The sequence below is a fragment of the Saccopteryx bilineata genome, chromosome 7, assembly GCF_036850765.1.
Source record: "Saccopteryx bilineata isolate mSacBil1 chromosome 7, mSacBil1_pri_phased_curated, whole genome shotgun sequence".
NCBI classification, from domain to species: domain Eukaryota; kingdom Metazoa; phylum Chordata; class Mammalia; order Chiroptera; family Emballonuridae; genus Saccopteryx; species Saccopteryx bilineata.
This window is the reverse complement of record NC_089496.1, coordinates 64,096,014-64,112,066: the sequence shown is the minus strand read 5'-3', so window position 1 is coordinate 64,112,066 and position 16,053 is coordinate 64,096,014. Positions and strand designations below refer to the sequence as shown.

At 51.1% G+C, this 16,053-nt stretch overlaps 1 protein-coding gene across 3 annotated transcripts; it reads left to right on the top strand.

The window, feature by feature from the left end:
* Nucleotides 1–401: 401 nt before the first annotated feature.
* NR2F2 (nuclear receptor subfamily 2 group F member 2) lies at nt 402–13,225 on the top strand. 3 transcript variants are annotated; one of them, XM_066240212.1, is made up of 4 exons: nt 5,772–7,127; nt 8,409–8,578; nt 8,814–9,341; nt 12,090–13,225. In XM_066240212.1, exons 3-4 carry the CDS (start codon nt 8,831–8,833, stop codon nt 12,362–12,364), a joined length of 786 nt encoding a protein of 261 aa, XP_066096309.1. In that variant the 5' UTR covers nt 5,772–7,127; nt 8,409–8,578; nt 8,814–8,830; the 3' UTR covers nt 12,365–13,225. The 3 variants fall into 3 exon arrangements, with proteins under 3 accessions (XP_066096311.1, XP_066096309.1, XP_066096310.1); XM_066240214.1 differs by lacking the exons at nt 5,772–7,127; nt 8,409–8,578 and adding an exon at nt 402–845; XM_066240213.1 differs by lacking the exon at nt 8,409–8,578 and having other exon boundaries at nt 6,540–7,127.
* The last annotated feature ends 2,828 nt before the right edge of the window (nt 13,226–16,053 follow it).

Genomic DNA, 16,053 nt, shown 5'->3' with positions numbered 1-16,053 from the left:
GGAAAAAACGCTGCCCTTCTATTTCAAGTTCTATCTCTGGTCTGGGGGTGAGGGGAGCCAGGCTGCCAGCCTGAGGCTGCTGCTTCTACCCCACCTCTCCCACCTCTGGGTTTTTTTTTTTTTTCTCCCAACTTGCTTCAAGATTAGCCTCCATCCCTGTCAACCCCAAATAGTGGAATCTGGCTGTGCCTCGGGGTCGCCGTGCCTCGCAGTCGCCTGGAGCTGTTGGCGGTTTTCTCTGAGGCTCAGCCGTTTGCTCCAAGCCTCCGAAAACTCATTAAGTTGGGAGATTTTTTTTTTTTCCCTCTCCAATTGGACGGGTGTTTTTTAAAGTCTCGTCTTTCCAGCCCCAAACAAGGTGTAACAACGCACTCTTCCTTCTAAGGAATGAGATGAGAGACAAGGATCACTCCAGACATCTCCTACCTACGGTTTGGGGGGGAGTTTTTTTTTTCTTAAAGGCGAGGCTTGCATTCCTCAGCAGCTATGTACAAGATCCCTGAAACCTCCTCTGTCTAAAGTTAGTGTGCAAGCTTCACCGAGGCTGAGGGCGCCTGGTACAGAGGAAGGCGCTTCCCAGAGCTGGGAGCTGTCTCCTTTCACCTTTCTTCCCTTTCCCTGCAGGCTAGTGCCTACTTCTTTTTTTTTTTTTTTTTTCCTTTATCAGTTTGCACAATCGCTTAGATAAACACGGAGGAAGAGAGTCTCTTTAATTATCAAAGGCACATCTTTTCAGGGGTCCAACAAAGCGCTTATTTCACCCGCCAAACTAAAGGAGAGTTATTCCAGTTTTAGAAGGAAGATGCAAGCGGTTTGGGACCTTGAACCAGGCAAATATGGTTTTGGTATGTTTGCTTCCAGTATTTTTTTTTCTTCCTTCCTTTCTTCCTTCCTTCCTTCCTTCCTTTCTTTCTTTCTTTCCTTCTTTCTTTCTCTCTCTCTCTCTCTCTCTCTCTCTCTCTCTCCTTTCTCACTTTTCTTCTTGTGCTGTGTGGGCTTTGGGGATGACTTGGGTTTGTTTTTTCCTTACCAAAAATTGGACTGCTAACGTGTATGAAATGCCTAGGTCTGTGGTTTAAGGGGTCCGGGGAAGGGGGGAACAGTCTATTCAATGCATTGCCATATTTTATTACATGTGTGTGGCGGAGGGGGGGGGGTGAGGGGGAAAATACAATCGCGAAGCTGCCAAATTATGATTAAAACCGAAGCGTAAAGACCGCGGTGCCTCCCTCTCCTCGTCCTGTCTCTGCTCACACTCATTGCCTCCGGTAGGAGCAAACTGCACACCAGTCCTCCGAGCGTGTTTCTCCAAGCAATAGATGACTCGGTTCTCTAGCAAAGAGGCTTGCCAGGCTCGCACTAAGTATCAGCATTTACCGTTCGATTGGCCGCCGGGCTGCATTTTGCAACCTTGTGCAACTGACAGGCAGCCAGGCAGGGAGGGAGACAGGCTGAGTGAGCTGCGACAGGCGCCTCGGCCCGCGGCTCCGGGGAAGGCGAGGAGAGCGCCTGCTTTAAGCTAGGGGGACAATCGCGACGAAGGGTACTCACCATCCGGCGGGGTGGTGGAGCTGGCCTGCGGGTTTCAGGCAAACGTGTACCTTTTGGCTGTCTATTGCAAACGCGGCGGGGCTGACACTTTTAAGAAGCGATTCTGAGCTCTGTCCAGAACGTTCAAGGGAACGGGTCCTCATTAAAACACACACACACACACACACACACACACACAACACAAAACAGCCAGCGAGAGAGACGACAGAGACAGAGAAAGAAAAGGAGAGGAGGGGGTGAGAGGGACGCACATAAACCCAGTTCAGGAGGGGAAGGAAAAAAAAAAAATCATCACCTCTCCGCTAGTGACTCGGGGAAATGCGAGAGGTGGCGAGATCCGGGTCCAGTCCAACCAAAGCCAGAGCCAATTAATTTTAAATCCTGGGGAATTAATTCAGATTAAAATGTACAGAAGTTTCGGGCTCCTATGCCTACGTGAGCCTCAAGTCGTTTCCCTTTAAGAGCTTCTTTCTTTTAAAGTTGGATTTTTAGGCAGCGAGCACTCTTACACTAGGGGGCAGACCGATACTGTACTTGCTCCAATGTTAAGCAATTTTTTTTTTTCCCCTCCCAGCATATGCTCTGATTTAGCCCTGTAAATTTTTCAGAGGACCCAACTCTGACAGCCCCTGGTGATTTTCAAAGTACCACAAGCCAGTGGTTAAAAATTGCATTGACTTGGAAGTTCAGAGGGACACAATGGAAGCCCCTTTTCCTATTCATAGAGCTCCAGTGTGGTAGATGAGAAAAACATACACCCACTAGATTGAGGGAAAGGAGGAATTCAAGTGAGTCCTGGTGGACAGGGCTGGTTTCTACTGAGTTCAGAGTTAAACTCGGGCGTTTGCTGGGGTCTGTCTCCATATCTTGATTTAATCTGTGAAGAATTACAGCCCTTTCTGGAATAAAATCCTATTCCTGGTGGCTTTCTTTTTCTTTTGATTCCCAGAGTGAGACAAATATTCCCCCCCCCCCAACTTTCTTTGGCCAAATTCAAGCTTACCATCACTCTCATTAAAATAAATTTACATCTGCAATAAAAGACTGGATTCTTTTTTTTTTTTTTTAATGGTCACAAAATATTGTTATGTATCAGTTAGCCTTCGAGCTGGTTCATGGACATGAGCATCTCTAAAGAAGATATTTTAAAATACTTTTTTTCTTCCTCTTGGACTGTAGTCCTTTGTAGTAAAATTAACAGAAATTAATACTTTTTGCTTTTTAATAGCATCTGCGTAACTATGAATGAATCTTTAAAATATAGAGTGAAACACTTCTGATTTCAGAGCCTAGCAGGCTCCATTGCTGTTGCTGATGGTTGACGAATTCTTGATTTTAAATCTGAGGTCATCCAAGTGAACTTCAAATACCAAATATCTCCAACTGGACTGGGGAAGCTCTTCTTCCTCAAAATGTTCCCCCACTGTCTGTTTGTCAAAGGTGATCTCGCTATGGAAATGCCTGTACCAGAAGCAAGATTAAGATTTCTCTATCAATCAATTATTCTCTCTTCTATTAAACTGAGATGGCAATGCCCATCAGCTTCCCTGTGTCAACCCCAGCTCTGCCACACTTCTGCTGAGTTGGCCCTTAATCTACTGACATTTGTATCATGAGGCAATTTCCCAAATCATAAGAAGTTGAAAGGAAAGGGGGGGGGGGATCCTTCCCTGTTTTTTCTCTTCAGGAGAAAGTTATATTGTGTCTCTGATCAACCTGAAATTCTCAGCCTGGCTTCGCTCTGTGGCAAGCTCATTACACACCAGGTTTATGATAGTTCAGTGTCCACTATAGGTTGTTTTTTCTGTCTTTTTTTTTTTTCTCACAACTTTCAGATAATCCCAGCGCCTGCAGCTTTCGTGAAATATGTGATTTCAGCGCAGGAAGGGTGGGAGCTAAAATTTCACAAATGAAGCAAAAAGGATTTTTTTCTTTCCTAAAACCTAGCCCCTATCTGCCTAGATCTTCGCTTAGTCCCTACCTTGTATTCTGCCTGTGTGTGTAAAGGGTATTGAATGAAAAATGCAATCTACATATGCTAGTTTTGTGTGTGATTTCTTTTTCTTTAAAAAAAAATCTTGATTTTTTTTTTTTTTTTTTTTACTATCAAGGATATTGTCTTGTGGTCGTTCATTACTATTTATGCGCGTTCATGTCTCCTGAAGCTCGGCGTGTTTTGTGTAAAAATATTTTGTTTATAAACCTGGTTGGCTTACCAATTGACAGTTTCTTTTCCCTTGGTGCAAAGTGTATATGACAGAGTCACAATTGTGTTCTGTGAGTATGGAATAATCATAATCCATTAACTTGTCCTAATCAAACAGAAAGGTTACTGCATTGGAATAGTGTGTTCTGGGGGTGGGGGTGGGGGGTGCAATTCTAGATGTTTCGTGTTGAAAACCCAGCCCCTTGGAATTTAGATACACGACTGGATGATTTTAGCCCATGAAGCCGAATGGAAGAGACCCTGAAGTTGGTCTTACTTCAGTGTATTTCTTGGGGGTAGACACTATGGCTGGAGTGTGGTTCTTGTGAATTGGACTGGGATTATTCCCAACTGGACGCAGAGTCTCTGGGTGTGTTTCAATGCCTCTATGGGTGCTTTAAGGAAACTTGAGGAACAATGAAGTCGGTACTCAACTGTTCTATGACCTAGAAGCATAGTCGCTGAAGTCTTTGTGTACATTGACAAATGCGCATCCTCATATATGTGCGATTACATGTTCGTGCAGGGGGTATTTATTTACAGGGGAGGCTGGGAAGCTGCCCATCAGCAGGCAGATCGCCCTTTTCCCCTCTTACCATGGCTGGGTGTGTGGCAGGATGTTGGCTTGCGAGTTAGCCAAAACCAACGAGAGAGGATAAAGTTGAAGAAAATTTATTTTTATTGCGTCATGACAATGAGATGAAGTCTATTTCTGCTTCTCAGCATCCGAGATGCTTTATGTGAGCAATTAAAATGTCAGGCCACATACCTGTGAAATGTTAACCCTACAAGGAAAACACAGACCCTGAATGGCTTTTTTCTCTTCTTAAAAAAAAAAAAAAAAAAAAAAAAGCCACCAAACCAAACAAGTGACCCGAGTTGATGTCTACCATCACCCGGATTTGGCCAAATCTTTCGTTGGTGAATTTCCCGCAAGCTTGGTTCGCGACACCTTCCCACCCCCAACCGCTACCCCTCTGCAAGGAAACCGGGGAACTTTTCTCCTTCCCGACCATCGTGTTGCACGAGGATGCGCCGGGAGTCCCGGGTGGTGCGCGAGCGGCGGATTTCGCGGCATCGCCAAGTTGCGAGCGGTGAAGTCCTCGATTCCATCCCAAGCCTCTCGCGGAGCCTTTAAGAAGCGTTCCGTGTGCGCGCCGCGCTCCACTCCCCGCTGGGGCGGAAACCTCGGGTGCGGGGTGCGGGCGGCGCAGAGCGCCAGGGCCGCGCGCCCGGGGCTGCTCCGGGCCCATCCCCCGCTCGGCGGCGGCTTTGGGGACGCAGCCGCCCCCCTCCCCGGCCCCCCCCCCCCCCCCACCGGGCGCCCAGCGCCGCGGCCGCGACGACGCTCGCGCTAGGACCGAGCTGAGCCCGCGGCCGCGGTGGCGGGGCCGCCGCGCTCCGGCCAATGACGGCGAGGGGGCGGCGCGCGCGCGCATGGCCAGGCCAACCCCGGCTGCTGCCTTATAAGGCGCGCCGTCGCCATGGCAACGTGCGCTAAGTTGCAGCAGTCGTGTCAAAGTTCACTATATAGAGAGCTCAGTGAGCTGATCGCAGAGAAGGCACTTCTGCCAGCCCCGGCGCCTATAAATCGCATTCCCTCCCGCGCCCCCCTTTTTAGCATATTTGATCACTTTGATTCTCTGTTCTTTTCTCTCCGCGGTGTGTGTGTGCGTGCGCGCGTGTGTGTTTTCTTCTCCTCCTCCTCCTCCTCTGCCCGAGTTGCCTCCTCTCTCCGGCTGCCGTGCTGCCTTTTTTCCCCTCTTTCATTCTTTCTCTCCGTCTTTTTCTCCCCGCTCTGCGCACGAAGGATGTGCTTCTAGGTGGTGATCTGCCCTCCTCTCTCTCTTTTATCATTTCTCCCCCGCCGCCGGCGAGTTGACTCTTTCCCTATGTGTGTGAGGCGGCGGCGGCAGCAGCAGCAGCAGCGGCTCCGGCGGCGGCAGCAGCGGCAGCAGCGGCTTCAGCGGCGGCGGCGGCGCTAGACCCGGCGGCTCCGGGCCTGACCCGGCGGCTTCGGCGGCGGCGGCTCCGGCGGCGGCGGCCCGGGCGACCCGCAGGGATTGGCGAGCGGCCTCCATCCGGCGCAAGCGGGCGGCGGCGGCCGGAGCGAGCCAGGCGCGCGCCGGGCGCCCGGGGCAGGCGGCGGCGGCGGCGGCGGCGGCCCAGCGCCAGGACGACGCCGCGCAGCGCCCGACGCGGACCACTTTCATGCTGATTCCCCCGGACCCGGGCAGCGCTCCGGCCACTCCGCGGGCCGCCGGCCTCCGCCCCGGCCTGCCCGGCTCTCTGGGCGCGCCCGCCACCGGCGCCTCGGCTCTCCTAGTCCTCCCGATTTCGATGGCTTTCCTGAATGGCTGACTGTGGGCTGCCCTGGACTTGGCCCCCGGACAGTCGCCTCTCCTCCTTCTCTTCCTCCTCCTCTTCCTTCTCCTCCTCCAACTCCTCGGCACACCAGCTCTGAGAGCGAGAGAGTGACCGAGAGAGGGAGGGAGAGAGTGAGAGCGAGCGAGATCTTTGGAGAGATTTTCTTCGCCTCCTACTTCTGTCTTGAAGCCAGACAATCGACTTGCAGCGCTCCCTCCCCTCCCTCTCTCTCCAGTTCGGCTCCTACTCGCTCTCCCCCGGCCCTTACCCCTCCCCTCCCGGCGGAAAGCCCCCCGAAACCAACAAAGCTGAGCCGAGGGACACAAACAAAAACAAACACACCGGGCCAGACAAGCCATCGACAAAACTTTGCAAAAGCAGAAACAAAAAAGGAAAAACTAACCAACCTCAACCAAGCAGCCCCCCGAGCCACCCGGGGCGCCCTCCCGCGCCCTCGCACACACAAAAGGCGGCGCACCGGAGCCCGCGACCCGGGAGCCGCCGCCGCCGCCGCCCGCAGCCAGGGGAGCAGGAAGTCCGGACGCGGCCCCCATAGATATGGCAATGGTAGTCAGCACGTGGCGCGACCCCCAGGACGAGGTGCCCGGCTCGCAGGGCAGCCAGGCCTCGCAGGCGCCGCCCGTGCCCGGCCCGCCGCCGGGCGCCCCGCACACGCCGCAGACGCCGGGACAAGGGGGCCCAGCCAGCACACCGGCCCAGACGGCGGCCGGCGGCCAGGGCGGCCCCGGCGGCCCCGGCGGCGACAAGCAGCAGCAGCAGCAGCAGCACATCGAGTGTGTGGTGTGCGGGGACAAGTCGAGCGGCAAGCACTACGGCCAGTTCACGTGCGAGGGCTGCAAGAGCTTCTTCAAGCGCAGCGTGCGGAGGAATCTGAGCTACACGTGCCGCGCCAACCGGAACTGTCCCATCGACCAGCACCACCGCAACCAGTGCCAGTACTGCCGCCTCAAAAAGTGCCTCAAAGTGGGCATGAGACGGGAAGGTATCGGCCTCTCATTTCTCCCCTCCCCCCCCCCGCCTGGGGTCCCGGGGCCCGGGGTGCGTTTGGCTAGCCTGCTCTGGGCCAGGACCCAGGAGTCCCCAAGCTCTGTGCGCTCTTCCACTGCCGCTCAAAGGGGGTTGATACTAGAAGCCAGCTCTGCACTGGAACCCAGAGCCCCCGCCCCCTGGTCCGCATGCTTTGGCCGCCTGATCTCCTCCTCTCTCTCTCTCTCTCTCTCTCTCTCTCTCTCTCTCTCTGGGCCGGTTTCATGTTCTTTGCGTGGATTGCGAGTTCATTCGAGTGCGCCTTTCTGCAGAGGATGGGGCGGTGTTGCTGCTGCCGCTGTCGTTGTTGTTGTTGTTGTTGTTTTCAAGTCCGGTTTACATCTCTCCTTCCTCTCAGTTTCTCTCTCTCCTCTCGCCTAGTTTCTCCTGCATGTTCAACATATGTCCCTCCTCCCCACCTCTCCCCAGCCCCCACCCTCTTTAAAAAAAAACCAACCTGAGATTGTACTTTTTGTACAGGAGGTTCAAATTACAAATGGCAATTTTATGCACTTCGCCGTATTAACGCTGCCGCCCGGGCTGCGCGCCTGTGACCCAACGTGGATTAACATTCTGCTTTAAAAAAAAAAAAAAAAAGGGGGGGGAGAAAAAATTCCTCTGGTTTTTCATTTTTCCTTTCACTTTTGAAAGGAGGAGAGCGTGAGAGGGAGCGGGGTTAGGGTGGGCTCGGGCCCTAGGCGGCTGCTTTCGCTCTGCGCGAGTCGGGTCTTTGTGATAGAAAATTCGCCAAGCCCCGAGGAGCCAGGCTCGGCCAATGGCGCGCCGGGCGCCGGGTGCGGGCTCCGGGCTGGGACGAGCGGTCCCCGGGGTTTCTTTGTGTCTCTAGCAGAGCGGATCTCTCTCCGTCAGGCGTCAGATAACAGCCCGAGCCCGAGCCTGGCCGGGTCCCCCCGGCCCTCTCCCAGGCCCTCTGCGGGGCCGCGCCGGCCGCTTGCTCCCCGCCTCTCGCCGGCTTCCTCGCAGTGCGACCGGCCTCTCTCTCTCCGCCCTCTCGCTCTCTGTCTCCCTTCCTCCTCCGAGCACAGCGATCAGGCTGCCGCCGGATCTCAGCTCTCCGCTCGTTTCTCACCAGGAGTGCCCCGCCGGGCTGGGGGCTGCTGAGTTTGGGGGTGGGGTGGGGGGGGAGAGTCGTTCCGGGGTGGCCACAGGCCGTCTTGGGTGAGCCCTTGTGTCTTTTTTTTGAAAAAACGTCTTTCCCTCCCCACCCCACCCCTAGACTCGCCCCTCCCGCTCCCTCTCCTCCAATCAATAAGAAATATCAGCTGTTTAGCAGTAAAGAAGAAAGATGCCCCCCGAATGCTACCTCCCGCCCACCGCGCCGGGGACCCCGAGACAAAGTGGCCAATTCTGGGTGCTCGGCGGCCCAGCCCCGAGCGGGCCTGGGAGGCAAGTGTGCCGCGGCGGCCTCCAGAGCCGGCCTGGGTGGAGGTTGGAGAGGATCGCTGCCGCCTCCGCGCCGCCCAGGACTCTGGCCCAGGGGCCCTGGGTGGAGGAGCAGGCCCGCCTGTTCGTGCGCGGGAGTCTGGGTCAGGCGGGGGTCGCGCTGGGGCAGGCCCTGCCAGGGGCGCTGGGGACCCAGGCTGGTCCGTTAACCAAGGAGTGTCTTCTTTCCTCCCCACAGCGGTGCAGAGAGGCAGGATGCCGCCCACCCAGCCGACCCACGGGCAGTTCGCGCTGACCAACGGGGACCCCCTCAACTGCCACTCGTACCTGTCCGGATATATTTCTCTGTTGCTGCGCGCGGAGCCCTACCCCACGTCGCGCTTCGGCAGCCAGTGCATGCAGCCCAACAACATCATGGGCATCGAGAACATTTGCGAACTGGCCGCGAGGATGCTCTTCAGCGCCGTGGAGTGGGCCCGGAACATCCCCTTCTTCCCTGACCTGCAGATCACCGACCAGGTGGCCCTGCTTCGCCTCACCTGGAGCGAGCTGTTCGTGCTGAACGCAGCGCAGTGCTCCATGCCCCTCCACGTCGCCCCACTCCTGGCCGCCGCCGGCCTCCACGCCTCGCCCATGTCCGCCGACCGGGTGGTCGCCTTTATGGACCACATACGGATCTTCCAAGAACAAGTGGAGAAGCTCAAGGCCCTGCACGTTGACTCCGCCGAGTACAGCTGCCTCAAGGCTATAGTCCTGTTCACCTCAGGTAGGAAGGAACCTCGCCTTCTCCTAAGGGCTCCTAGCTTGGAGTTAGGGCCCAGACACCTCAGGCATCCCCAGACGAGGGTCCAGCCTTCCCCCTTGAAAAGCCCAACTGTTGAGTGCAACTTGGATGGGAACTTGGAATAGCTGCTGGGCCACACAGGCAGGTCCCGGAGTGCAGAGGAAGGCTGGGTTGCAGGAAGGATGCTTCGAAACACAGACTCTCAGAGGGGGCCAAAGGGAAGCCTGTTGGGCCTGTTGCCCTCAGCCAGGCTGGGGTGTGCAGCTTCTGCTCACCTCCCGTGGCCCTGGCCCTCTGGGCCAGCTGAGCCTGTGGAATCTTGTCTGCCCCACACTTCTCCCTGTCCCCTTGCCTTAACTTCTAGGAAGATGCCCCCTGGGCATTGGGGCTGTCCTGGAGTCAGGATGCAGGGGAAAGTTTGCCTGTAAACTCAGTAGGAGTTGGAGCTCGAGGCCAAGCCAACCGGAGGGCACCCATTTGGAAAATCATACTCTTACTGAAAACAATGCAGGCTGCCAAGACAGGGGAGAGAGAGCCACACGGAAGGGAGGGACAGGAGGCAGAAAGGGGCCATCATAACTCTTCAGGGTGTCTGCAGAGGTCGGAAGACTCTGGGCTCCTGCTTCCCCTGCCTAGGCAAACACTTAAGGCAATTTTCAAACAACCCAAAGTGTCTGCCAACTTGAGCTGGATATGAATGTTGCCGGAGATATAAAACCGTCATTGACTGCATTATGAAACCTAATTAGTTTGCGTGTAGTTTAACCTGTGTGAGTAATAGATCTAATATTAATTAACTCTGGAGGCCAAATGATTTTCGAAGGTGCCTGGCTTGGCATTCGGGACCACGCCTGAGCGTTCTGGCTGCCTCCAGGCTGAGCTCAGCCTGGCCCTGGCAGGTGGAACCCCCTCTTCTTTCTTAGTTGTCAGCTGACCCCTTCGTCAAGGCCGAGAGGGAAAAAGGGTTTCCCAGTTCAGCCTCCCAGCCATGTGGACGTGGGTACGAGGGCTTGGAACCTAGTCACCTACTGGGGTTTTATTTTCAGCTTGAAATCAGGACACTGGGAGAGAGCTGAGTAGTTCCTGTGGCAGACACAAAGGTCCACAGTCCCTTCCTTATTGTTTGAAGGCTGTTTGGGGACTCCAGGCATGAGCTGACTCTGTTGCAGGTTCTATGTCTTTCCTACGTTGCTGCTTTTTATCATAAAACCCCCTCACCAGTGCCCTCAAAAGTCCTTAGGTGATCAATTAAAGGGCAGCATCTGGGCAAGGAGGGGCTGTATGCAGAGGCTGGAATCTGGATTACTTTCCTTGGGGGAACCTGTCATAACTGGAATGTTTGCCTGATGCCAACGTGCAAGTCGGACAGCCCCACACTGCCCCACTCCCGTACACCCACCCCGAGCTCCCTGACCGTAGGGGGCGGCTGTTAATTTCTCAATATCATTGTTAGCTCTTAGCCTTCCCCTTGGTCTTGCAAGGGAAGGCAACACCCTGACACTGTCCGTCCCAGCCTAATGGATTATGATTTGGAAAATGTGGAGGCCTGATGGGGGCTGCAGATCACCCCACAAAGGGATCGAGGTCCCCTGTTATCTGATTCAGAGGAAGGCACGCAGGGCTGATGCTCAGGGAAGGAGTCTAGTACAAACAGATCTTTTCATGCCCGACCACAGACATCCATACAGTTCTGGAGACTAAAAGAGAGGATGGCCTATGTGTCCCGGTTCTGGGGAGGGTGGGGGTGGCGTGGAGGTAGTGGTGGCTGTTCTCCAAGACCTGTTTTAAGATTCACAATGTGTATGTGTTCGCCTCAGTCTTGTCTGGGGAGCCCCCGAAAGGTCAGGTCACAACCTGCACCGCCTTCTCTGAGAAGCCTCTCCTTTCAAAGGCGCTTATTGTATTTTTACATATCAGAAAGAGAAAAGTGTTTTTCCTGATGATAAGAAGGGGAGGGTCTTTTTTTTTTTTTTTTTGGAGGGTCCTGGGTTTTGGTGGGGGGTTTTTGTTTTTGTTGTTTTGATTTTTTTAGTCAATAAATAAATATATAAATAAAGGCGGGTAGGAGAAAAAGGGGAGAGAGAAGAAAGGGGGGAAAGAAACAGCTCAAATGAACAGAGAGATCACAGTTTGCATGGCTGCCTTTCAATAGGCTAAACTGACAAGATCAGTTTTAAAGGGCCACTTAAATCAGTTTCAAAGACTGGAGAAAAATGAGTCGCCCTCTTTGGGGACAATCTGAGGCTGGGTCGTGGGCGCCATTCCTGGGTCCTGGGCCAGGTTGTGCCCCTTCCCACTCGATCATTCTAAGCCTCACTCTTTATGGGGGGGGGGGCAGCCGGGCACTTTGGGTTTTCTTCTGTTTGTCTTTCTGTCGACTGACTCGAGCCAGATTTCAACCAGTGCACTTCAGGTTGGGCCTCCCAGGGACGGAGCTTGAGCACAGACTGAGGCAGGGAGAGAGAAGCCTGTAGTGTCACCGAGCTGGGTTTTATTTTGAAGCAAATACCCCAGGACCATCTCCTTCGAGCTCCCCTCATCCTGACACCTCCCCCCACCCCCTCCTCCCTGCAAAGTTTTCAGTTCTAGAAGGCAATTTCCTCCCAACTCCTTGGTTGGGGCAGTTTGACACAGCTGTCCCCACACACCCCTCCGGTGACCCATTTCTAACCTGTTAATCTGATGACAGAATTCTTCTTCTTCTTCTTCTTCTTTTTAACTTTCTTGCAGATGCCTGTGGTCTCTCTGACGTAGCCCACGTGGAAAGCCTACAGGAAAAGTCCCAGTGTGCTTTGGAAGAATACGTTCGGAGCCAGTACCCCAACCAGCCCACGCGATTCGGGAAGCTTTTGCTGCGGCTTCCTTCCCTGCGCACCGTCTCCTCCTCAGTCATAGAGCAATTGTTTTTCGTCCGTTTGGTAGGTAAAACCCCCATCGAAACCCTGATCCGGGATATGTTACTGTCCGGCAGCAGTTTTAACTGGCCGTATATGGCAATCCAATAAAAAAAAAAAAAATTTTTTTTTTCTTTTTCTTTTCTTTTTTTTTTTTTTTTTAATGAGAAGGGGGAGTGAAAGCAGAGAGAAAGAAAAGGCAAAAAGACTGGTTTGTTTGCTTAAATTCCTTCTGTTAAGAAAGGATATAAAAGGATGTTACAAGTTTGCTAAAAGAAGAGAGGGGAAGAATTTAATGGACTGTGAATTTCCAAAAAAAAAAAATAAAAAGACTGTCAAAAGAACTTTTACAGAATGCATTAAAAGAAAGAAAGAAAGAAAGCTCCTGTGTTGGTCAGAACAACTTGCTACTTATCTTTTTTTTTTTTTTTTTTTTTTTTTGTATAAAAAGGAAATTAGTCTTTTTCTTTTCTTTTTTTTTTTTTTTGGTAAATTTTTGCAAACTATTGCTAAAAGTGCATTTAAGGAGATTGGGAGAAAATTAGCAGAATGGAGAAAGTAAGTCTTTTTTTTTTCCAAATTATTAATTGTCCTGTGTCTATGTACCTCTAGCTGGTTTTTTTTTTTTTTTTGTACTTTCCTGGTTCCAAACCAGTTTATTCTGTGGTTCTATAATAAGTTTTGATATAATCTTGGCTTCTTAAAAAACTGTGTATCCTTAAAATATATGTTCTGCAAGAATTAAAACTGAGTCCATGAAAATATCATAGGAAGACATAAAACTTTAAAAGGCAACTCAAAGATCATGGAAACGCACTTATCATAGGTGGTGACCAAAAATTTTAGCTAAAGGTGAGCTCTAATTTGAGAACTGCCGGAACCACATACAACACTTAACTTCCCCAACCCAGCCCCCCACCCAAAAGACACCAAGACAAACCTAGCTTTTTAAAAATATTTTAAGAAAGAGAATGAACTGTGGAATTTATTGGTAGCCAAGGAATGTGTCCAAGACACATGCTGAGGTTTTGAATAAAAAAATGAACTTTTGTAATTTGAATTGGGTCCCGCTTAGTTCTTGAATTGTTATGAAAATCCTCTATCTGTTTGTATATTTGCAAACCCCTTTGTATTATAATTGTTGATATCCCCTTTTTAAAAAAATACCATTGAAATCAGCATGACAAAATAACGCTGTTGGCACTTATAGGTAATGTGATTGATTCAGTATCTTAGAGTTTACAGTTTGTGTTTTAAAAAAAAACTGAAGGTTTTTTTTTTTTTTAAGTGCAACATTTCTGTATACTGTAAAAGTTATAATAACTGAACTGTTTGGTCGAGTCTTTGTGTGTTATATTCCAAGGAAAATTTGAAAGTATTCAGAAATTAAAATATTATTTGATATCTGAAACCTGTTTGGCTGTCCCCACTCACTGTCTTCCATCGAAAAGAGCCCTTGTGAGCTCTGGCTGAGTGGGGCTGGGAGATCCAATTGTTTACACCCCTCAGTTCGTTCAAAAGTGGACTAGTGTATTTTGCCTGCTTAACTTTGGGGGGGTGTTGGGGGGGAGCTGAAGTTAATGGGTTATCTATGGTTTAGGAAGTGCCATACTGATATAGTAAACCCAATTCACCCCATTCACCTAATCCTCTTTTTAATTAAAAATAGCTTTTCCAGGAGAAAAAATAATAATAATAAAAGGCCCTTATATTTGTCACACTTAAGTGCCTGCTTAGGGAAGGTATTGTGAGAAGTATTAGAAATCTTGAGATCAGTATCTATTTTATGATCAGGAAAAAAAAGTAGTGTTTTGTACATTTCTGACAGTTCTGCAGAGGGCCATTCAAGCAAGCGAATCACAGTGTTGTGAATAGAGAGCAGTTGTTTGCAATGAGTTTGTCCTGAAGTAGGTGTGGTTTTTTTGGTGTGTGTGTGTGTTTTTTTTTAAATAATATTCTGTGGTTGTCATCAGGCGTGGTTGTTGAGGATTTCAGATTCAGTGATACGGCTCGGCTTGTAGTGCTGAGAGGTCTGCTTTTAATGTATATATGATAACTTACAGTTGGTCTGCCTGTCCCCTCCCCCTTTATGTTCTTTCTGTGAGAGCATGACCACAGGTCAAGGGAATTTTGTGCACTGGAGTTATGTACATAAAAAAGAAAGAAAGAAAGAAACATCGACATTTTGACATTTCAGATGGTGTAGATACAATCTGCACTGCTCTTGGGATCCTTTGTCCTGGGACACCAAGTTAAGAAAAAAAAAAAGAAGAGAGAGAGAGAGAAAGAAGGAAGGGAACTTTACAGGATGTGCTGATTTGGAAGTAGGAATATTGTTTTGGAGTCTTCCCACCCCCCACCCCCCTCTTTTCCTGGTTTGGAGAAGGCTCAGTTGGTGAGAGCTTGCAACTTAGTTCTTCTAGAGTGTTTCCAGCATCACGCCCGCCCCCCCCCCCTCCAGGTTCCTATGTTGTGGTTTTATTTTAAAATGGGTGGGCAGGGGAGGTGAAAGAAAAGGGGTCATTTTGATACCCAGTTCCAGTCCATCCGTGTAGACCAGAAATATCTGTCTGATTTGTACATTTGAGCAGAGCCCTCCAGCTGAGCCTCCGCTTCTTTCTGTAGATATATCCCATACTTATAAATGTGTCTGTCCTTATGCAGAATATCGCTGACCTTTAGATCCAGGTTTTGTAGGTTGCTGTTTATTTTCTCCTCTTGCAAGTGTTATCCATGTGAGTGTGTGAAGTTTTCCTAATAAGTAAAACACAGGCCCTTTTCCTTATTTGTTTTGTGTTAGTTTATTGTAAACAGCCATTTGTTGTAAATTATTATTGGCATTAAATTATAATTTATGATTTTCAAAGCAAAAGACAGTCCCTGTTTTATTATGCTTCAAGCATGTGTTCTAGACATTGGGGAATCTCACTCATTCTCTCTTAAGTTTCAGCAGCCAGTTTGGGGTCTGCCAGGCAGAGGGGAAAAAAAAAAAAGGGAAAAAGAAACCAAGACCCAAAATTTTCCAAACGGTTAAAACAAAACCTCTTGTATATGTTTAGAGTGACCGGAGGAGGATCTGTTTAGAGTCTTGAGCTTGGTTTAAGTTTATTGCATTTAAAGAAAGTTTTTCTTTTCACGCTGAGTTAGAACAAAAGATCTTTGCTGCGACTGAATTGGACAAAAGACGAGGGCTGGGACCCAGCGAGTGCGTTCTGTGTGAAATTGACGAGATCTTTAAAAAAAAAAAAAAAAAGCTGCTAAACATGGCGACTCTTTCCCTTTAAGTGTCTCTTTTTCCTTGCTGGGTTTTTGTTTTTTTTTCCATCTGATCTGAGCTCGCTTTATTTCTTCTCCCAGCCCTGTTCCCCCTCCTCCTCTCGGCGCTCGGGGGTGTGAGAGAACCCAGTTAGACGAAATGCAACAATAGTCCGAGGGGGAGAGAGAAAGAGAGCGAGAGCGAGAGAGAGAGAGAGAGAGAGAGAGAGACGATCGTTGCTTCTCGCCACTTGCAGACAAACCTGGGGGAAGACTGAGCTGGGGCCGGGGAGGGGGGGGGGGGTCCCGGCCAGATTGCAGGGCGCGCGGTCGCCAGCCTCGGCCTTGCACCCCGGGCTCGTCTCCGGGACGCCAGGGGCTGCGGGCTCCAAGTTAGCGGGCGGCGTCCGGGACTGGGCCGGTCCGCAGAGCCGGCAGGGGCAGCATCCGGCCCGGCGGCGGGGGATCCGGGGCCTGGAGTTGGCAGCAGCCGCGGCGAAGTGCCGGCCCCCCACCCCGCCCCCCACTTACGCGCCGCGGAATTC